The sequence below is a fragment of the Arctopsyche grandis genome, chromosome 5, assembly GCF_051622035.1.
Source record: "Arctopsyche grandis isolate Sample6627 chromosome 5, ASM5162203v2, whole genome shotgun sequence".
Lineage (NCBI taxonomy): Eukaryota > Metazoa > Arthropoda > Insecta > Trichoptera > Hydropsychidae > Arctopsyche > Arctopsyche grandis.
In genome coordinates this window covers 29,086,184-29,111,341 of record NC_135359.1, presented here as the reverse complement: position 1 = coordinate 29,111,341, position 25,158 = coordinate 29,086,184, and the positions used below count along the sequence as shown (strand labels likewise).

Here is a 25,158-nt window from a genome sequence, read left to right as displayed (position 1 = left end):
ATACGATATACGTACACATCTCTACTATACTTTCCTTTTCGGTATACTGAGAGAATCTCGCTCCAGAACTCTATTCCTGCCTATTCAGGCTATAACTAATGTGCTTGATGACTCGCCCCATTCAAGAGCCATTCGATTATTTAACCTGCTTTCTGGGAGCCTTGATGTTTTTACTGCATCATACAGTTATGTCAGGCAGCATATTTTAAATGACTTCTAGCTACATACATATTTACACATGTTGTTTTCATTTTGTAATTTTATTATTTAGCATAATGTGTATGTATGTATGTTGGTTTTATCTTTATTTATATACATATGTATGCTATTTTTTGTTTTTATATATATGAGTAATTTATCTTTATTTATGTGTTTATGTGTATATGCATGTATAATGTTTGTATGTATATGGATGTATGTATTGTATGTGTATGTGTATATGTATATATATATATATTTATATATATATATATATATATATATATATATATATATATATATATATATATATATATATATATATATATATAGATATATATATATATATATATATATATATATATATATATATATATATATATATATATATATATATGTATATGGAGTTGTCAATCTGTACAAGGTCAGTCTAACAGTATATCAGACAATGGCTGGTTCCCTTTTCTAAACCTAGATTGCTGCAATCAAAATGACTTAATTTATGGTTTTAACAGACTGAAACAAAAACTTTCGGCTGGTCCAGATCTCATTCCTGCGTATGTGTTGAAAGCTTGCAAAGCTCCTTTAACGCAACCGGGAAATTCGGGAATTTTCTGATTTATGGAAAATCACAAAAATTGTTCCCATTTTTAAAAAAGGTGACATTTTATCAATTACAAATTATAGACCGGTTGCGCTACTTTCTGCTCCTGCCAAGGTGTTCGAGGCAATATTACATCGGTATATCTACAATCACTGTGAACCATATTTGATCGATCAACAACATGGGTTTAGAAGTTCTCGTTCAACAGTTACTAATTTCTATTCTTGCCCGTCACACACATATCAAGGATTTGGGAATTACTTTTTCAAATATCTGGAATTTTAATTCTCATATCCAAGATGTGTGCAATAGGGCTACAAAAACTTTAGGCTTCGTCATCAGAAACTCACGCGCCTTTAATAGCACCAGAGTGACGCGTTTACTGTATACTACATTGGTGCGCAGTTTGCTTGAATCTGGTTCGGCCATATGGAGTCCTAATCATTTAAGGTACACGCTAATGTTAGAGAGGGTGCAAAGAAAATTTCTTCGCTATCTCTACATGAGAGAGTTTGGGCGCTATCCCTACTTATTTCCTAGTAAGTTTGTCATGGGCTCCTTGGGCTTTGACTCCTTAGCTTCACGTAGAAACAATCATCTTGGTAAGCTTTTTCTAAAAATTCTAAGGGGTGAATATCATCTTCCTGAAGTTCTGTGTAATCTTAAACTTAGAGTACCTGAGAAACTGAGAGAATCTCGCTCCAGAACTCTATTCCTACCTATTCGGGCCAGGACTAATGTGCTTGATGACTCACCCCTTTCAAGAGCCATTCGACTATTTAACCTGCTTTCTGGGAGCCTTGATGTTTTTACTTCATCATACAGTTCTGTCAGGCAGCATATTTTAAATGACTTCTAGCTACATACATATTTACACATGTTGTTTTCATTTTGTAATGTTATTATTTAGCATAATGTGTATGTATGTTGGTTTTATCTATATTTATATATGTATGCTATTTTTTATTTATATATATATATATGTATATATATATATATATGAGTAATTTATCTTTATTTATGTGTATTGATGTGTTTATGTGTATATGCATGTATAATGTTTGTATGTTTATGGATGTATGTAATGTATGTGTATATGTATATGTATATGTGTATGTATGTATATGTATGTATATATGTGTGGGTATATATATATATATATATGTATGTATATGTATATATATATGTATATATATATATATATATATGTATATGTATATGTATATGTATATATGTATGTATATGTATATATGTATATATGTGTGTATGTATATGTATATATGTATATGTATGTGTGTATGTATATATATATATGTAGGTGTGTATGTATGTATATGTATATATGTGTATTTTTATATTTATGAATGTATGTATCTGTATTTGTGTATACGTGTAAGAATTTGTGTATATATGGATGGTATACATATATGTTTATATAATTGTCTTTGGCCAGGAAGGTGCATTGGGTTTACCTGTTAGGCCTTCTTGGTGTAAATTAAATGAAAAAATAAAATAAAATAAAAATAAAATTTATTATGTTTTTCCAATTATGTAACCAAATCGGTTGACGCGGGAAACCAAGTTGATGTAGTATATACCGATTGAAATCGTGAACCGATTAATCATGAATGAAGGCCTTTGATATGGTAGACCATAATGTTTTGTTTGTGAAGTTAAGAAATTTTGGGTTATCAAATGGCTTGATGCAACTTATACAATTTGTCTATTTTCACCCTAATTCCTCAAATGAGTTTATTTCACATTCTGGGGTACCTCAGGGGTCCAACTTAGGGACATTATTCTTTTTAATTTACATTAATGACATCTCAAAAATAATCAAGTATTCAGACTATCTTTTATTCGCCGATGACATTAAGATTTTTATGACAGTTAAGTCTCATAGTGACGCAGCCCTTCTTCAATTGGACTTAGATGCGCTGTCAAGTTGGTCTGTCGATAATAAATTATTTTTTAGCATTCAAAAATGCTGTGTTCTCAATGTGGCAAGATCTTCAAATCGCTTGATTTATCCATATCGCCTAAGTGGTGTTGAATTAAAGTTTGTGGATGAATATTGTGATTTGGGGGTCTTGTTCTCGAATAATTTTCAATTTAAACGACACATAGACAATATTTGTTTGCGAGCCACAAAAATGCTGGGATTCTTACTAAGAGTTAGCAAACCTTTCCAGAGTACGTTGGTGCTTAAAATTCTTTATGAATCTTTAGTACGTAGTATTCTAGAATTTTCTTCTATTATATGGAATCCTACCCATATAACTCATTCATTGAAGATTGAGAGAATCCAAAAACGGTTTCTCAGATATCTTTATTTGAAACAGTATGGTTATTATCCTTGGCTATATCCTAGTGCATTCCTATTAGGGGCGTTAGGTTTCAACTCATTGGAGTCTCGTCGGAATATGTTACTGGGAAGGCACTTTTTTAAGCTGTTGAATGGGATAATTCACAATCCTCAGGTTCTTAATGAATTTAGGTTTAATGCACCTAGCAAATTCAGGGACTTGAGATATCGTGATTTGTTTGTTACTCCTGTGGCTCGCACAAATATGTTGACAACGGCTCCTATATCTAGGGCAATATATCTGCTCAACCGGATTTCTGGTGAAATTGACCTCTTCAATATAAAATATACTAATCTGGTTGAGTGGTTGTTGAGGAATGCCAGTGGTTGATTTTGCCTATTATAAATATGAATGATTGTTATTACTTTATCTATGTTTTGTTTTTATGAATTTATGATTTTAATGATGTTGTGTCAATATTGTTATTTTTATAAGTTATTATTACTGTTATGATGTTATTATTACTGAATGACCGGCCACAGTGACGCGTTGGAGATCTCTGTAATGTCACTTTGGCTAATATGTTAAATAAATAAATAAATATATGTAGATGTTATAAACTTAAAATGTATGTATATCTGAATATATATATATATGTGTAGGTGTGTATGTATGTATATGTATATATGTGTATTTTTATATTTATGTATGCATGTATGTGTATTTGTGTATACGTGTAAGTATTTGTGTATATATGGATGGTGTACATATATGTTTATATAATTGTCTTAGGCCAGGAAGGCGCATTGGGTTTACCTCTTAGGCCTTCTTGGTGTAAATTAAATAAAATAAATAAATAAATGTACATATATGTACATGTAGACGTTAGGATGATAGAGCGTGAAAGAAGATTTGAGAGCTTTTGTTTAAGAATGACTGGTTAAGAGATGACATGGACTTACGCGAAGATTATAATTTAATACCAAGACCTCAGACACACACATACATACATGGATGAGATATTAACAACACAACTTCACTCTGCGAATTCCTTTCGAGATAAATCACACCTTATCCCAGCATGCGCGTTCGTGTACCAACAGAGAATTTTTCACGGCGACAATATAAAGCCACGGCGATAACGAGATAAACTCGCCTCGAAAAAGGCTCATTTCAGCGCTCATTACGCTCACCAGTCACAATGACAGTGAAAGGGACGGTTTCGCGTGTCATTTATCACGGGACGCTTTTCCGCGCGAGTTTTCCGCGCTTTTCCGCACAGACCTTGCGGAAGTCTCGCGACCACTCTGAGGTGAGGTGAGAATGTACATATGTATATATATATAGGTACATACACTCGCACCACAGTTTAAGTGTCGGGTCGTTATTGTCGCGATAACGCCGTAACGGCTGGCCGTTTTGCGGGCTCACGTCGCGGTTGGGCTCGTAAACCCGAACGAGATATAAATCAAAACCGTGCCGAACCATGGTGGTTTCATGGCGAGCCTTTTACGGTGATTGCGTATGCTCAGGCACTGGAGACACCGATGAGTTAAGTCACGTTTCACTTTCAACCGTAAAACTGAGAAAATTCACGTATAAACGTGGCCGTAAGTGAATGCGCTTCAGATGACATGGGGGTATAGCTCTACTTTATGTGCGGAGGAAAGGTATGCGCTAAATACGTTTGAAATTGACTTGGATATATTTTTTTCGTGGTCATATAAAGAACTGCGTCCTTTGCCAAGTCTGGATGAGGAAATTGATTGAAAAGTACTTAAATTGACCATATTTATTTATTTATTTATGGCCTCTATTTAACCAATCAGTAAAATATTCAAATCAGTAAAAAAAAAATATTTGGTAAGTAACAATAAAGGATTGATCAATGAATATAATAAATGATCAGTTTGTATTGATCAGTTGCTATGCGATCACTTATTAAATATAATGATAAGTATTCAAATAATATGAACAGTGATTAAACCAAATCAGTATATAAACAAGCCAGAGCCAGCAGTTTGGCTTAATGGTAGCGTATATATTTAGCACCACTGAGGTCAAAGGTTCGAGACCTCGCCAAATCTGCTGGTTAGATTTGGGGGTTTTGTGACTCCAAATCGATCGTTTCTCTATCAGAGTTTGCCAATTTTATCTGATTATTGCTGAAACGGTTCCTGAAAATTGGTATTAGATCTATTCCTGTTGTCGCAAAAAAAAAATCTGCCTGTGTATAATTTGTAATAATTATGCACAGTAATCTGAAATCTTTAGATATCTCTATAATTTCGTATTTATTATATGTATAAAAATTGTACACAAAAAAATCTAAAAATAATCCATAGATGTCTCTATGATTATTATTTCTGATTAATTGTTATATGCTATATATTCTGATTGTATATGTATTATTGTATTTCTGATTGTTTATGTATTCTGTATTTCGTTAACGTACACCCGTCGCATTGGAGCGATCTGTAATGACGAGTGTATATTGATTTGTAACAATAAAATAAAAATAAAATAAACGAAATGATAAAATTTTAAAATGATCAATTATAAATGAAACGATCAGCTTTACGCATTCTGACAGATGAAGTAGAGCCAATGTTGCCATATCGGATCGTTATTGGTAATATTTCTTTGTTTACGCCGGACCACGCGTTGATAAAATCAGACATTCACTGGTGTTTTAATTTCTCGCTTTTCTGCTTGACATCGAATTCGTTTTTCAACTGGCTTTCTTTCACTTGCTGACGCTACTGGCTTCCTGGTTTTTGTTTTTTTCCCTTGGACTGACTTTTTCTCGGATATCCGTACCCTTAAATAAATAAGTGTTGGCTGCTAAGATATTTATTTATTTTTACATACATATATACAAATATACCAGGAATGCTGAACAGGTAAACCCCAAATGCGCCTTCCTGGTCCACATAATTATTACATAGATACATGTAAATCTAAACAATATCTGACATCTATCGTCAGATATTACAAATATCGTATTAATACGATAAATAACTTTCATGTAATAATACAAATTTTATATTCGATAAACAACCACAGAGACATATATGGTGAGCAATATGGCGAAACCTAAGATATAACAATAATTAAAGGTTCGCAACAGAAAATTGGGAAGGAAACGCCAATTTTACAGGAATCGTTTCAATGAAAATCAGAAAAATTGGCAAATTCTGATAAGAAACGATTGACCTTGACAAATCAAGGTCTGGCCAATAGCGAGACTTAGCGGGAATCGAACTCGTAACATCAAGTACGAGATAATTCAACTTTCACCACTAGACCACGCTATATTTTTACTTATCTTTATACGTAGTAACAATAGATGAAGTTTTGTGATTTTTAATAAATACCGAGCCTAAAAACTAATCTTTAATGAATAGGGCGAACCCTAACTTAACCTTACCTAACCTGACCCTTAAATAAATAAGTTTTGGCTGCTAAGATCTAAGATGGGCGACGCGCTATCATCCAACTGTCAAAAATTATTTGGTCTTACTTATCATTCATATTATTTATCTGATCAATTATTTAATTAATTACTGATGGAAAAATTGTTATTTAGTGATCGAAAAATGAATATTTACTAATCACTTATTTAATAAATTACTGATCATTGATCTTAATTTTTAACTGATCATTTTAGTTATTTTTAGCCCACCAAATAATTAGTTCCCTTTTATTTATTTACAGGTAAAAACCCATTTCAATATTTCAATACATAAACAATAATAACAAAAGAAAATTGCATCAAAGGATAAAAGTAATAAAACCAGCCGAATAAACTAGTGGTTAGCATATAATGCTTGAAGAACGTAGTCACGGGTTCAAATCCAACTGGTTTCTGAATTTCAGACCTTGGATTTGTGACTCCATTTTGATCGCTTCCTATCAGAGTTTGCCAACTTATCTGATTTTCATTGAAACGGTTCCAAAAAATTGGCAAACTTACCCATTTTCATTTTAAATATAAGCAATGGTTGAATAAAATACACATTTTCCTGCTACATATTTGATCTAGTAGAGATTATTTCTACAACTCGAAGTGAATACATTATGCAATAGGAAAACTGCGCTTTCTATAAATTATTCACCGATTTTGGAATTGTATTCAATCCAATACATCCAAATATACATTTGTACATTTTATACATACATATACATATAAACTCATTGATTTTTCTCAAAATGATGAATGAGGGTAGCAGGGATAAGTTACGATCAATATTTTCGTTTTTGCTGTGCAATATTGTCATATGCTTAGTAAGTATAATATTATACGATAATCATATTGTCGGTGAAGGCATTGTAAAAAAATTCTCTCGGATAGTTTGAAAATAAATTTCGACAGCGTTTTTTAATCTAAAAAGTATTACCAGGCATAGAATAAACTCCCCCGAATTATGATTAAAAAAAAAAGTTTCGCTGAGAAATTCGTTGAATCAAAATTAAATTATATTATACTTGAAATTAATCCAGACCTGAAAATGTGTACAGGCGAATTTTCACTCAAGATATGATCACATTTTAATTTCAATGCTTAGAGCATGAATAAATATTATAAAGAGCATTTTTTGTGAAACAATTTGGTATATATGATATTATATGTATACGATTTGAGCAATGTTTTGTTTATATGTATAAAAACTTCAATCGGAAACTGAACCAAGGAAATCAATTATAAACATACATATTTGGATATGTGTATGTGTATTTAATAATATTCTATCTTTACACAGAGCCTTCCAATTCAGTTATATTGCCAGTATCAATATTTTAGCACGCAAAATTAACAACTCAACATATACGCAATATCAATTGAACTTCTCTCATGCAAATATGGCAATTTTCCATTAAGCACACGTCACCTTCAATACGACATACATACATACATAAAGTAACACCATACAACCTTCATATACGTATGTTCTTGACAAATATTCACGTTTCTAATATCCCTGTATATGTATATATCGAGCTGTCGGTTCAGTTCAACGTCTAGAATTCGATTTCATGACATAAAAGCACTTTGATGAATGCTTAGCCATATACGATGTACATATGTATTTGTTTATAAAGGTATATAATATAATATTACAGTTAAGATTTTGATATATAAATTAATTGATAGTAGGTTTAATGTAGGTAGTAGTATGTAGGTTTAATTGGGGTGTTTATTTTTATTTTTTTGCAAACACATTGAAAAATTGTTCAATTTAATTTATCTCTGGCTTCCCTCCATTAGCCGCGAGTCGCCTTCATTATAATTAAATAAAAAATTTAAATATTCAAAATAAAACAATGCCGACTGGGGAAATAGGAGGAGGGAAATGGTCGTTTTATTTTGGCCGCAAATGGTCGCCGTGAGAATTTCCCACCATAAATTTGCATGACATTTTCGTATTCTCTGTTGTTGTTGGGGAAAAAGCGGTTTGTAGTTGTAGCGGAAAAAAAATAATTTATTATGAAATTTCACAATTTTAATTAAACGTTTGTTTTGATAAAAGAACAATGATTTGCATGAGTGATCTCAATTTGACATTGCATTTTATCTATGTGAATAGCTTAAAGATTTGGTTAGTTTGATAAATTTACTCTTTGATGATTTATTAAAAATATATAATATACATACATATTTATTCGTACGATATATATTCGTTAAAGCCTTAAGCGTATTTAAAATTCGCTTTGTGCGATATTTAATGAAAGTTTTCATAAAAAATTCAATCGGAAGTGCGCTCGAATGGAACGCTTTGAAAAATTCTTTTGAATTTCAATTTAAAAATATTCAAATTTTTCCTCAATAGACAATTGAATTTTTGCATGAAATTGAGTTTTCTCGAAGGAATTTTCCCGTACGCTTTTGCATTCATACATATGTCGTTCTATAAGTGCTATAGAAGCATAAATTTAAATTTAAATTTACTCATCAACCCATGCAATGAAGTGTATAAATCATTTTGAATAAGTTTGTACTTAATAATTTTAACATGCTTTTTTTTCAATATGAATTTCATTTATTCAATTTTTTAAATTAAATAACATTCTATTTTTGAACGGTTTTCAAATTATTACGGATTTTTTTGTAACAGTTGATCATATTTTGTTATAAATCTAAATTGTATTAATAATGAAGGTAGAGCATTCGACTTATTCGACAAAGTTTTGGAATTGAAAGTTTTGGTTACAATATTCTGTTGAAATTCCTATATTAAGCAGGAATATACAGGTCTATTAGCTACAGAAGGCGCGTGCACAGTACTCATACAAATGCATTTTTCATATACAGGCTGTTATTTATATATTTTATTTCAACCGATCGTGTAATGTTTTTAAGATCTATGATATAATTTGGGTGGCATATTTATTTAATATTTGAATACGTACCACGAATAAAATGATAAATAGCATTTTTTTAAATTATAAGTAAAACAAACGTACGTATGCAAAAATTAATACGAATTAAAAAATGAGAAAAAAATATAGGATATAAATTATATTAAACAGGAAATAAGTGATTTTAAAAGTGTTCGAATTTTGATAATATTGCAGTCCTTTTCATTATTATGTATAGACATTCTTCTTTGTCGGCTAGTATTAAGTCCCGACCGTTACAAAGATAATAAAATAAATTCGCAAAGAAAGCGCTACACTTTGTTGTTTATTTGCTCACTTCAAATTTGTTTACTGTTGGGTGCCTAGACCATCAAAATATTTTTTCATTATTTTGCATAGAATTGTTTGTCGGCTTCAGAATTTTGTAGCTAAGTCAGAACTTGTCATAAATAATAATAAAATAAACTTACAAAAAAAATATTGCGGCGATCTTTGGATAATGCCGCAGTACATTTACACCCAGAAAGTCTACCCGAACCGGAAGTGTTTCTAATCTAAATAAATACATTGTTCATTTTATAATCTTATTTTTGAATTTCAATTTCAAACTTTTCTATTATAAGACTTTACTTTTACTACTCTACTACTAAACGTACTTCTAGTTTTACTAACCTTTTCTGATTTTCTTTAATTCGTTACTTCTTTGCTCGTTTTGGATAGTCTTCTGTTTCTATACAATGTCGTATCATAATTCTTCTACGCCACTTAATTCTCCATCACTTGAAGAATCCATATATTCGCTATCAGAATATTCTACTTTTATAATGTCAGTGAAATTGTCCGTTAAATTATCGAGTTTTGGTTCCAGTTCAATAAATTTTTCTTCATGTTTTTTCACATGTCTCCAAACGTCTCTGAATGTATCAATAGTGATTGACTCTGCTTTTTTCCTAAACAGCTCTTCAACGACCTTTAAGTCAAACATGACATTTTTTGAAGCTACTTTACCCTCAATGCTACTTTAACCTTAATGCTACTTTACCCTAAATGCCCCACAGTAATTCTATAGGGTTTAGTTCTGGGTGGTAGGGTGGTAGGCGTAGTACGTTATGTCCGTGAGCTTCCAAGATTTTATCAAGTACAAACTCTTGATGATTTTGTTTATTGTTTTTTATTATAGGATATAGGTTGTGTCGTTGATGGCTCCGATATTGAAGGTTGCGATGTTGGCGGTTTATTAGCCACCACAAATTGATTTCGTACTTCACAAACAATTCGCTGAACACTTCTTTTAGAAACACCAGTCGCTTCCGCAGTTGAAGCATAAAATTTTCATAAAACTATTTCTTTCGTCACTTTCACTATTCACTACACAATGCATGAAATAGTTGAAAACATTATACACAATTTCGCGAGATTGTCCCGTTAGTGTTTTCCCAGATCCAATTTTATTACAAAGCATTTTATTATCGTATATCCACTAATTCTAATGAACTAACTCCAATTAACCAATTAGCAAACTCAAAACAAAAAACAATCATCCTGTAGTGCACACTTGATCACTGAGCAAAAATCACCGAGCAATACAAAAAATAATTGTTGTTTCTGTCATGCTCGGAAAGTGGGTGCGTATGAAAGGGACCAACTGATTGTCCTAGAAAACAGATACAAAAAATCTTATTCATATCTTCACGGATACAATATACATACGTGTTTGTATTGGTACGTGCCAGCTTTCGCTGCACGAGCTATACATATGTTGATCGGTGGTTAGCATGAAATGCTTTCAATTGTGTGGTCACGTGCTGGCCAGACCTTGGATATGTGTCTCCAAGGTTGATCATTTCCTTTCAGAGTTTGCCAATTTATCTGATTTCATTGGAAACAGTTCCAACAAATTGACAACCCTGTCCTATTTCTCGCAAAGTTCATGTTAACAGGATCTTATAGATAATTTGTTGAAATTTAAAATTGCTGTGAAAATTCGATGATGATTGTAATGTTTTATGATCGATGTTTGTAATTAGCCTTGAATAACACTCATGTACAGTTTTGACCATAGATATTGTGTTAATAAAAATGGGCATATACCTGTTTAAATAAATTAATATGTAATTGAAAGCAATACAGATTAATTGTCTACAGTAAATTAGTGGTTAGCATATTATGCTTTCGAACGGAAAAGTCCCGGTTCGATTCTCACTAGTAGCTGGTTTGTGACTTCAAGTCGACCGTTTCCTAACGATGTTTTCCAATTTTTCTGATTCATTCAAATGGTTCCTATAAATTGGCATCTCGTTTCAAATCTCAAGTTGTTCAGCGTCTTGAGGTTCAACAATTTCTATAAAAAAATGTTGCAAAAATTTATCCATACGTCACTGTGGATGATGTTTGTATGAATTCACATTGTATCAAAATGCTTATATTATTAGATTGTCAATGTATTTGTACACTCGTCGCTTTGGAGCTATCTATAAAGGCATATTCGATTGAAATAAATAGTAAAAAATCTTACATATGTATACATATTTTATTTTTAATTTGTTTTCATAGATATACTAAGAATGCCCTAAGAGGTAGACCCCAACGCGCCTTCATAGACAATTAATTACAAACATTGCAGCATTTGTATTACATAAATCGCTGTATTTCGAGAGACTGAAGAACATGAAACTAAAACAATTAATTAATCCATAGAGACATCTGTGGATTTAGGCTTGTACATAATTTTTTACATATTGTACATAAATCAAATTCACATATTTGTGACAGCGGGTAGGATGATTTTGGCCAATTTGATGGGGGAACCGTTTAAACAATGAAAACAGATAAATTGGCAAACTGTGATAATAAACGATCGACTTAGAGTCACAAATAACCAAGTCTGACCAGCAGTATTAAAGATTATCATGGGACCAAACCGATTACCTTTCGGTGTTAATCATAAACGCAAACACCGAACCATACTGCTGGCTAAATATGATAATTTAGATCTTATTGTAACATTTTGTTCCTTCTACAGAAATAAGAGTCAATAAATACGGAATCGGAAAATACTGTGAATTTTTTTATCGTGGGTGATTCAAGTGTGCAAAATTGATACAAATGTCTTGCGATTTTCCACTAGCGTTAAACACACGTGGAAAACTGTTTTATAACACAAACAAGCATTCGATCGGACATGATCAGTCCGAGCGGAAAATTGCTGTGTCGACGAACCTTGGTCACAGTGAACTTTTCCCATCCCATATTCCCTGCTATAGACAGACCTTCGCTTTTCCTCCTTTCTACCTCCCTCTCCCCCCTACAATAAGATTTATTTGACCGAAAGGGTTCCGGATTAGTTCACCGTATGGCTTTTCCCAATTTTCACCGGCTTTATCTTTTTCCACGAACGACACAAACCCACATATAATATATGCAAAAAACCGATAGTAATGATCCCGAACAATCGCCGGGTAACATCACGCTATGGACAACGTACTCGGTTCCAGAATTTGATTATATTGCGAGAGTGTATTATTATTTGGCTTCCAGCTATCCCATCTTAATTGTCGATCAAACTGAAATTGAATAACGCCAACGTTAATTAATCACAATTGGTAGCAGGCTGTGTACACAAACTAATATGTAGTCGTAGGTACTAACCTCGGGGAAAATTTGTCTGTCTGTCGCAGTTGGTAATTGTTCTCAACGTGGAAATCTATGTGTATATATATAAATTGATTTCGTACAAGAACAAATCAAGTGAGATTGAAAGGTTGTAATTATTATTAAGGGTCTCTTAGTAAAATACTAACAATACATGCATATATAGAATGATTCAGTAGTAATATATATATTCTCAATCAATCAACATATTTTGTATTTTAAAATATAGCATTGAAAATAAATTTTGAATTGATTGATTTGCCTATACGATTTTTTATATGCCACATATCAGCTTGCTTTCGATTTTTTCGTCTGACGAAATTTGAGTTCCTATCCACACTTTGCCATTTTGCTCGGTTTGGTCATCAATATATGTGGAAATTAAATCGTAAGGCTTGGACGATATAAAGGCTGCCCAAGCCTTTAAGTAGTATATTTAATTACATTCTATTTTATAACCTTTTCCAAATATTTTAATACTATAGTTTAATTATGCAATGTTCTACATATTTTGTCATGCCTTTATTCTTTACTTTTTAATTTGTTTTCCTTATATTTATCTTTTTCATTTTTGTAAAAATCTATTATTGAACTCGGATGTTAGATTTATTATTTATTTACTATTTGTTTTTTTTATACATATCTATGTACATCCTGTCTGTTGATTTTTCAATTAATAAAATAAAATAAAATAAAATTAGTTTAAGCCGGGATCATAATTTTGATTTAAATCCTAATCATTGAAATCTTTTGATTGAAATCCTAATCATGAAATCTCACACATTTTATATATTTATAGTTCATATTGTCGTACATTTGTTATCGAAATAATGTCTAATTCCCTTTTTATTTTATTTTATAATTATTTTTTATATTTTAGTACATTTATTTTTTATTTATACATATATTTTTTATATATTGTTTAATTTTATTGTTGAAAAATGTATCGTCTCCGCAGGAATTTCATTATGAATTGACGGATTTTATGAAAACTTAAATGATTGAGTCGAGGCCAAAATTAATTGTAGATTAGTATCTGATTGCATAAGTTCATGCCCTTTTACTCTTATACTATGGGAACGGGAACGCAACGGGAACGGGAACGGGAACGGGAACGGGGACGGGAATTGCATGCCTTATTCTGGAATTGCAACAAATGCCGGGTTCAGCTAGTTCTATAAAAAAATTACACAAGTGTCCCCATACTGTTTATAAAAATATAATTTATCATTATTTTATGCTTAGTCCACATTTATAAAAGAATAAGATAAAAAAGTACGACTATGACGCTGGTATTTATTAAGACAAAGAAAGAAGACTAAGGATCTACATGTTATGATATAACATTTATATTCAAGTACGGTGGCTTAAATGGCTTCTATTAAATTTGGTTTCGATCAATTTTGACTTAGGAACGCTAAATCCTAATTAAGTTCGCGAGCAAATCGCCCAAGGTGAATTTTCAATGATGCGAAAGTTAGTGGTGAAACTGAAGCATAATTTGAAGGATATGAAGTAACGGTGAGGAAGCACTAATGCCACCGATTTAGAGGACCAAACTCGACATCCGTGTTAACAATGTTGACAACCCCCCACCCCCACAACCCCTCCGATAAACGAATATCCTCATCGAGAGATGTTTGTTTTGAACAACCCGCGTTTCGTGGCAATCTCCTCCGACTATAATTTCACTTCAACGAAATACGTCAGCTCGAGCCCCGAGCGGTAATTGCTCGATCGTATCTTAGCGTGAGAGCCTTCGGGGAAATTTTAAAGTCGTTTTAACACCGCCTCAATTATTGCACGGAGGTCGTGGGAGTGTTTCAAACACGTACTTATGTTGTAAGCCTTATCCGGAAAGACTTTTTTTATTACATTTGTAAGCATAGGTATAGTTTTATATATGTACATTGGTATCTACAGATATTTATTTATTTAAAGTTTGGACCATTGAAGCATTGCAGGAATTCCTAATGCGCCACAATGTTCAAAAATATAACAGAAAAGAAAAGAAACGAAATAATAACTAAATAAATTAGACATAACAAAAACAAAACATATATTCACAAACAACTAATAATAATAATAATTACAAATAATAAAATAACAACAAAGAAGGGAATGTCTAATAAAATAAAAAAGAGAAAGAAAAATAAATATAATCATATGTATGTACATATATATGTATATACACAGAAAAAAATATATTTATACATAATCTTTAAAACAATAGCAATTATAATAGCAGATACGTAAAAATATCTAACATAAAATATAACATAAGGACTGCCTTGCACCAGCCAGTTCCAATAAATAAGAACCAACTGCAAATACAAAACATCCCTGTGAGGCCTAAATGGAAGAGAGTTAATCAAAATTCCACTCATAAATCACAATTAATCATGAAAACAATGATGAGCGCAGACTACTAGATAAATGGGTTAGAGTAATATCATACAATTTATGCTCACTAAGGTGGAAAATATCACATTCAGTCTCGGCAACAACGATTTCATTAAGAAGTCGAATAGCTCTTGGAATAGGAGCCATTCGAAAAAGAACTGTGCGGGCAGTAGGTACAGCCGTAGGTTATTTTGACCTATTTTTCTGGAAGCCAGCGGTCATCATTATTTTCATATATGCCATAAAAGCCAGTAGTATGGTTCGGTGGTTGGGTTTATGCTTAGCACTGAGAGGTTACCGGGTTTGATCACGTGGTAATCTTTAATACTGCTGGTCAAACTTGGATATTTGTGATTCCAAGTCGATCGTTTCTTTTCAGAGTTTGCCAATTTATCTGATTTCATTGTTGAAACGGTTCCTCCAACAAATTGGCAAAAATTATCCTACTTTCTATTTTACAAATATCTGAATTTGATTTATTTACAATATGTAAAAATTTATGTACAGGTCTAAATCCATAGATGTCTCTATGGACTAATTCGCTAATTAATTAATTGTTAATTTCCTGTTCCTCAGCCTCTCGAAATACAGCGATTTATTTAATAACAATACTGCAATGTTTGCAATTAACTGTATAGGAATACGCATCGGGGTCTAATTGATAGGCCTTCCTGGTATATATCGATGTATGAGTGGAATTTTAATCTTCCATTTGATCCTCGCAGGGATGATTTGTATTCACGGCTGGTTCCTATATGTACATATGTATGTATTATAAATTGGCACTGGCTATATGTACAATAGATCAAAATACAAAATAATTTAAATAAAACGTTAATAATTTTAATATTAGCCTAACGTGCGCCAGCCTAACTTCCGTTAGTTTACTTTTTTTCTCATTTAATTTATAAATATCATTCATACATGTATAAGTCAAACCCCTTGGGTCTATCGGCTTTGTCGCCTCCACCGAGTATTTTTTTATTTTCTTATTTTACATACATAGATATAGCCAGCAGTTTGGCTTAGTGATAGCGTATATATTTAGCATCACTGAGGTCATAGGTTCGTGTCCTCGCTACTGCTGGTTAGATTTGGGGGTTTTGTGACTCCAAATCGATCGTTTCTCTATCAGAGTTTGCCAATTTTATCTGATCATTGCTGAAACGGTTCCTGGAAATTGGTATTAAATCTAATCCTGTTGTCACAAAAATCTGCCTGTGTATAATTTGTATTAATTATACACAGTAATCTGAAATCCATAGATGTCACTATGATTATTATTTCTGATTAATTGTTATATTCTATATATTCTGATTGTATATGTATGTATTACTGTATTTCTGATTTCTGATTGTTTATGTATTTCATTAACGTACACCCGTCGCATTGGAGCAAATCTGTAATGGCGAGTGTGTATTGATTTGTGACAATAAAATAAAATAAAATACCAGGAAGGCTTGACAGGAAGACCCCAATGCGCCTTCCTGGACAATTAATAACAAACAATGCAGCATTTTATTATTACGTAAATAACTGTATTTCGAGAAGCTGTAGAACACGAAATAACAATTATATAATTAATTAATCTATTGAGACATCTATAGATTTAGATTTGTACATAATTTTTACAAATCGTACATACAATAAATACAGAAGATTTGTGACAACAGGAAAGATGATTTTTTGCCAATTTTTAGGAACCGTTTCAACAATAATCAGATAAAATTGGAAAACTCTGATAAGAAACGACCGATTTAGAGAAACAAATACCCCAAATCTAACCAGCAGTATAGCGGATCGAACCCACTGATCACTTGGTGCTAAGCATACACGCTACCATTGAGCCATACTGTTGATATGTATAATTTTTGCGTTTAAATATCTTCTTGGATCGTAATTGGATGCTTTTTTAATCGCAGTATAAATATGTGGATATAAAAATGGGATCGTTAAATTAAATGGTCGGAAATGACGAGAGTTACGCTCCGCGGTAAAATAACGTCGAAAATTTACGTTCGCATAAATAATTCATGACTTTAATGTGTGTGACGTAGGCGCGGACCACATTTTGAGAGCATTGTCCGTCGTAAGAACGGAAGTGTAATATTTCGAAGCTGTGCATGATTATATATACCTATATATATATATATATATATATATATATATATATATATATATATATATATATATATATATATATATATATATATATATATATATATATATATATATATATATATATATACAAATAATACGTATAATGTGCCACGTTGAAATATTAGAGCGTGTCAATTTACGGATAATGTATTGAGAGCGAGTGCGTGTGCACGTATTTCATTACGTGCTGAAAAATGGCTGTTATAAATCAAGCTTTGGAAAATCCACGGCAAATTTTCACCTCTGATTCAAATTCGACTCTCGATCCGTCTAAAAATATTGCAAAATGCGTTGTTTTAAGTGGTTCGTTTAATATCTTTGCGGTTTAAAGTTAGGCTTCGTGACAAACGTTCATTTTATCATACTGTTTTTCTGTTGTTTAAGATTCTTTTGCATCATAATGTACATACATATGTATATTCACAAGACGTCTTAAGTCTAATCTTATTTTTAGTAATAATAATCACCATCCATTTTGCAAATTTAATCTTGTTATTAGTGTAATATTTTTTAATTATTTTCATGCCATTGTTTAAGGCAAAATTGAAAATGTTTCGATAAAAGTTATTTTCATATATTTATTGTATATTTTATGCTATTTACATATAAACTTTAAAGGGTTAATGAATATCATATTATGTATAGTGATATTAGTTTTTGTAGTAATTTATTGATTAAAATTTGATACATTCAAAACGATATTGAGGTTATATAATATTTCAATTAGTCAAAAAGGCAATATTATACATACATACGTATACAAATGCGAAGATACTGAAATTTGAAGCGAAGATACTGAAGGCCTGACAGGTAACCCCATTGTGCCTTCATGACCAGAAATATTGTACATTTTATTCAAGTTTTATTAGTATTATACAAATTGAAAACGTATCAATTAACATTTACAGAGCTATGTATGGTCAAATTTGAAAATTTGCAGCATTTTTAAACAATTCAGCAAAATTCAGTAAATACATATCAAATAATATCCACAGAAATATTTAATGGTTAAATTTGTAAATTCAGCGATGTTTGAGATTCGAAATTTTGCGAGAAAATGGGTAAGAATGCCAATTTTTGGAACCGTTTAAATGAAAATCAAATAAATTGACAAACTCTGTTAGAAAACTATTGACCTGGAGTCACGATTCCAAGGTCTGACCAGCAGAAACCAGTGGGATTTAAACCTCTCTGTTCTTTCTGAGAATAAAATGACGATTATAAAGTATGACTTAAAACGTGATCGATTTATTGGTATACGTTTTGACTACACATAGAATTCGAATTGTTTAATCATTTTTTTTTAAATATTTTAGTATTGGATTGTTTGAATGATATTATGTTCATAATTTTTTTTATATTATATGAATAACTGGTTTTTGTAAAATGAACCTTTGTAGAATTAACCATATATGTACATACTTCAAGACACTAAAAATCTTTATTGTTGTATTATACGTCTAATAAAAAATATTGTAGCAATTTATAAACATGCTAAATATTGAGCTCAACGTTATTTTATTAAAACTTTTCCAATATGAAAAACGATAAATAGTATATTTCCCATTCGTAAAAATTGCATACATTCTCATGTTGATATCAAAGTAACACGAAACGGTGAAATTTGCATGGACTTTCGTACTATCTCAGGAAGTATTCCAATTTCTCGCCAAGCCATAAAGCCCCTTTGAATTTTTAATGGTTTTCAAACACGTAACAAAATTTCCCTCCACAACTATATTACATATACGTATATGTACATATGTACAATAAAATTTACAACTTCACAACGTCAGATTCGTATAAAAGAAATGGCAAACGACGCAATTCTGTCAAAGGAGATAAAATTTGAAACGACACTCTTTTACCCTTCTGAGCTTTGCCCCGTATTAAATTTCTCATACCTATTTTTATGCGAGTCCAAATATTTTACAATAGGGTACAATGTGTGATGTACGGTATATAAAAATTGGGGTTCAAAGTGTTTTTCACGGGTCATTTGCTCAAATTTGCTCTATATATTCATGCGTAAACTTGCTTCATTCCTCGCGTCCCGTTTTCACATTTTTTTTACACACGCAGGTTCAATTTTTCATCAAATTTTATAGACGTGTCTTTTTAAAAATTTCCGACCATGAAAATATAGACGCTTTATATTTAAAAATCCAATAATAATCTCGGTTCTTTATCGTCGGGATTTTGCATTCAGTTTTCGTGCGACAGAAGACAGAGTGTGGTCTTGAATAATCGATTCGAAAATTTGCAAACTTTCGGTAAACTCTGCGGCCAAGAGTCAAATTTTCTTTCGTTTTTCGGAATTGATATTATCTCTTATGAATGTATTGAATACATTATGATTGAAAATGGGAATAAAGGATGGAAATTTTTTATTTATATTCTTACATTATTCATTAAATATTTTTACTGTAGCTATATACATATAATATATGGAGTATCAAAAGATAAAAATCTTTGTTATCGTAAGAAAAATGAAAATTATGACTTATTTACAGTCATTATTGATAGTCAACGTTTCATTTAATAATATTATCAGGACTACAGTAAATTCACTCGCTATCTTTGAACGAAGCTTAAAGATTGTATATATAGCTTAAAACGTAAAAACTTAAGATTTTTAAACATAGCTTAAGATTCTTAATTCTAATTCCAATTTTTATTTATTTCAACTTCATCACCCCTATTCCTATTAACGATTTTTTTCTTTTTGAAAATCATTCGAATTAACAATAGTTTCGTTAGTTATAATAATTTTTGGAACTTTGGAAATTTTAGCTAACTTTGACACATTATTGCAGACTAACGATAAGTCGAAAGATCAACTGATTATTATGTCTAGAAAGCGTCATTATTGTTGTGAAATTTGAGTATGAATTATTACACAAAATACTCTCAGATATACAGAAATTTTAATAGACGTAGTTCTGCGTCAAAAACTGGCATAGTATTATATAAAACTGGTGGTTTTTCATGTCGGATTTTCCAACAGAACTAATGTCTAACAGAACTAATCGGATTTTCTAGCACATAACTAATTGGTGACACCAAATGCGACCCATTTTTAAAATTTCATTTCACATCAACCTAAACAGTGGTTTTTAAACGGCAGACTGACGTTTCGCAAATCGTTTTCCGCCATAGTTTTCCTCGTAACGTACACACATTTTGACGGGGAGCCCAAAAAACAGCAAAAATGTCATCTCTTTTTTTCCGCAGACCGAAAAACTAGCGCGTTTCAGCGACAGTTCAGACCGCAAAAAAAATAGTGAAAATGTCATAGCGTAAAAAGGGGACGTAATACGAAACGTGCGCCCTTAGGAGAGTTTACTTTTTTTCAACACTGCATTGTTTGAACGGGGCAAGTAAATTTAGAAAAATTTTCACGCATGAGAAAACTCCGGAAATATCGCCTTTTTCTCTTATTTTTTCACATGATTATTTTCTTCTTAGTTTGAAGTTGAAATATTATCATATCGCGAGGGTCAAATTTCGTTATTGGTGAGGGCAGGGGTGTTAAACCGTGACGACGCGTACTTGTTGATTCTGCTCTACCGTGCATGACGGTTAATCTAAAGAAAAATTAGCGTTCTCTCGCAACGCCTACTTCCGATAAACCGGAAACAAATTTTCCGGAACTGACGAGAACCTCCCTCAGCCTAATCGAGGGGGTGAAAATGTAACGAGCCAAAACAGACGGATGTAAAGCCCGTATAATACTACCACGGTTAAGTAATCCGTGATGCGTCTGAATCATACTATTCCGTATATCACGACTTCAACGTAACGCAATGATGAAAATAGTACAAGACATTGCAAAAAAATCAATTCACCTTCCAAAGTCAACTACATATGCTGTATATGACAGCGTAAACTTCCATGCAAAATATGATTTCATGCAAAGTCGAAACGTGTGTATGAAGTGGAAAATATGAGACTTTCAGGTACTCGTATGCTTTAAGGATGCAATATGATGCAGAAGTATTAACATATGTATACGTATATGTACCTTAGACGTATTCAAAATGTTTGGATTATATAAAATATTTAATTGGTTTTGATCTTGGCTACTTTGCTGTGATAAATATTACATAGTTCGGTAAGTAATGAAGTGTCCGTACAAGGGTATTTTCGTTGTCTTTCGGAAGGTTTATTAAGGGTCGGTTAGGGTGGGACTGTAATTAAAATTTATGTCGGAAGATGGAAATTTCGTATCAAAAGTCGGTATATTCTCAACAGAGCTTGGGTTGTGTATCGTTTTTCAGGCAAATGAAACAACTGGAATAGTAAATAAGCAAGCGCTCTACTAATCAGCAAAAAATTACTAATCTTTTGTAAAATTTAGCATTAAAAAGACTAACCTATGTCATGGATTAAAAATATAAACTAATTTAAAATCAAATTAATGTTGAATGCCGTCAAAGTTAACTGTTAGTAAAGTCATATTTGTTTTATTACAATTTAAATTGAGAAAAATTACGATGTCACTGTTTATTTTTTAACACGTGATTTTCCCTTGATTTGAATATTTGTGTAAAAAAATATTATTCAAATAAATAACGGTACATATGTACATATTTGATAAAAATAGTTATAATGTGAACCGTATAAATTTAACCGTTTGTTATTTTAACGCTCACTGAAACACAAAATACATTTTTGCCAACGAAATAAACTGTGATAATTTTAATATACGTCTGATTAGTTGTACAAAGTGAAAATATGATACTGTTATATTTAGTATTTCCTTCGATTTTCATTTAATTTTTCAAAATTCGTAAATAAATTATCACGTCAGTTTGTTCATTTACATTTTTAATCGAAATTCCCGTTAAATATTTTATTTTATTAATTTTGGAGCTCAGAAAAAATAATGAAAGTGATCCCTACTCAAGTTCTACCCAATTTGTTACATATTTTCTCTGACGCACTCACTTCAAACAAAATAAAGTTGAATTTTTCAACACAAATTAAAGCTTCGAAATAACTAATGCATGGATTATTTTCAAACGAATTTTAAAATATCTGAATAAAGCAGTTTTATTAAAAAATCATATATTCAACTAATAGAATAGACTAGTGGTAAGCATATAATGCTTTGAACAGAGTGTTCACGGGTTCAAATCCCGCTAGTTACTGCTGGCCAGACCTTGGATTTGTGACTCCAAGTCAATTGTTTCTTATCAGAGTTTGCCAATTTATCTGATTTTCATTGAAACGATTCCAACAAATTAGAAACCTTACCCATTTTCTCGCAAAACCTAGAGTTTTCAGCAATCTCCAATTTCGCTGAATTGTATAAATAGCTGCAAATTTACAAATTTGGCCATAAATGTTTATATGGATGTTAATATATATGTATTTACTGAATTTCGCTGAATTGTTTAAGATGCTGCAAATTTACAAATTTGGCCATATATGTCTCTGTAGATATTAATTGATAGGTATTTTTGTACTTTGTTTAATTCTTCTGGCCAGGAAGTAGATTGGGGTTACCTGTTAGGCCTTGCTGGCGTAAATTAAAGATAAAATAAAATAAAAATATATGTAAAGTGAAATCTGATCTGAAAATGGGATTCTTATAATATACATATGTATAATCGTATGATGTAATTTACTGAAATTATGTAATTGACTGGAAACATAAATATATTTTAAAAAACAAACAATGTTGCTGAACAGCACTGTATTTTTCTCATGCTGAATAATACATATTACAATTCGATATTTTGCTTATATAAAATAAACGTGTCATGAAATGTGTCCAAAATCGTACACGTTTTTAACAACGTGATACCATATAAACGCAATACAAAACAAAAGAGAAAATACAAGCATTTTTGAAAGTATTCCCTGAAGAATGAATGTAAATATTTTCCATTTTCCACGTCTGAATTTTCCCGGAGTCCAACCGCGTAATATTTATTCAATTTTTAAGTATGACAGTAATAAGGACGTATCCGTTGTTACGTCTAAAGTTATACTATTATGAAGTTGTGATTGAAGTGGCGCAACACCTGGTGCCGAAAGGGACGTAGACGCAACTTTCGAGATCACCGGTATTATCGCCAAATGGAAATTCGATAAATCTATAAAAGCGATTTTATGACCGAGTGACGCGCCGGGAAAACCGCTCCAAATTGAATAGCTCACCGTGTCTCGCTTTTCCAGCGCTTTCCCAGCACCGCTTTCCCAGTACCGCTGATGAATCGTCTATGACAACGGTAATTTATTTTTTCGGGTTTATTTTCATCGAAGTCGTTAAAATCGCATTAAAATGGCATAAATTTATGCCGCACGCTGACGCAGCTCTCTCCCTGAATGATTTATTGTTTATCTCGCGACCCGTCACATCTCGTGCGCGCAATGTTTTGTGTATTTTCTGTACGGTTCTGACAAGATAATTTTCAGCTGAAAATGTGTCTGAAATGCCGTGAAAGCCTCCTTCTCTCACTCCCACTTTTCCTACCCAGTTTGCTTTGTCTGGATGGCGTTCGAAAATTAAAAATGGCACATAGCAGTTTATTTGTTTGGGATTTGTATTAAAACGATATGCGGGTATTATTTGTGTACGTTCTTTCTATTTATCGTGTGTAATTTTGATGTTCGACTTGAAACGCGGTCAACAAATTTGCATTACATTATTCAAATAGTTTACCATTAAAGTTTGATACATTGGATTTGTGAAAATGTTTCATGTTACTAAGAATATTCCATTGAATAAAACTGATCAAAAACACAGGATTAAGTATATTTTATAGTTTCTTAGAATAGGTTTCTTACAGTTATTTTTCCTATCATGCTGTACATTAGCATTAGAATAATATAATACTATGATTACTAGCAAAATTAAATACAAATTTTAAAATAGAAAGTGATTAGTAGATCAGTTGCTATTAAAATATACATATATAAGATGTATTGTGAACATAATTTAGTAATAATAAATATCAAAATAGTTTCTTAGATTGTACCGTTTTACAGAATATGTATTATTTTGTCTTTTTACGAGCTCGTATCATATTAAGTATAATTATCGTCATATTTTTATTTTTATTTTATCTTTAATTTATACCAGAAAGACCTAACAGGTAAACCCAATGTGCCTTTCTGGCCAGAAACGTTGTACATTTGATACATATATTATTGATATTATACAAAGTACATAAATACATATCAATCAATATACACAGAGACATATATGGTCAAATTTGCAGCATTTTTTTTAAACAATTCGGTAAATACATATAACTTAATATGTGTTTATGTGTCTGCGATAACGCTCGCCATACTATAGTCGTTTCGATTTGACATATCTAAGCCAAAGTTAAAACACTGCCAACAAAACGTTCGAATATAATAACGAATCAAGAAAAAATCTCTATATATATACTGTTTGCTAATTTTTCCTCAAGGAAAATATTGTCAGAGCATTAAGTGCCATCAATAGAAAATTAGTTT

General features: G+C 31.6%; 1 protein-coding gene across 1 annotated transcript in view; it reads right to left on the bottom strand.

Annotated features, from left to right (window-relative positions):
- Nucleotides 1-10,213: 10,213 nt before the first annotated feature.
- LOC143912401 (uncharacterized) overlaps nucleotides 10,214-25,158 on the bottom strand; it is a 29,155-nt gene continuing 14,210 nt past the window's right edge. Inside the window, exon 3 of the mRNA XM_077431677.1 lies at nucleotides 10,214-10,438. Coding sequence (XP_077287803.1) covers nucleotides 10,214-10,438 — 225 coding nt within the window. The remainder of the gene's footprint in view (nucleotides 10,439-25,158) is intronic.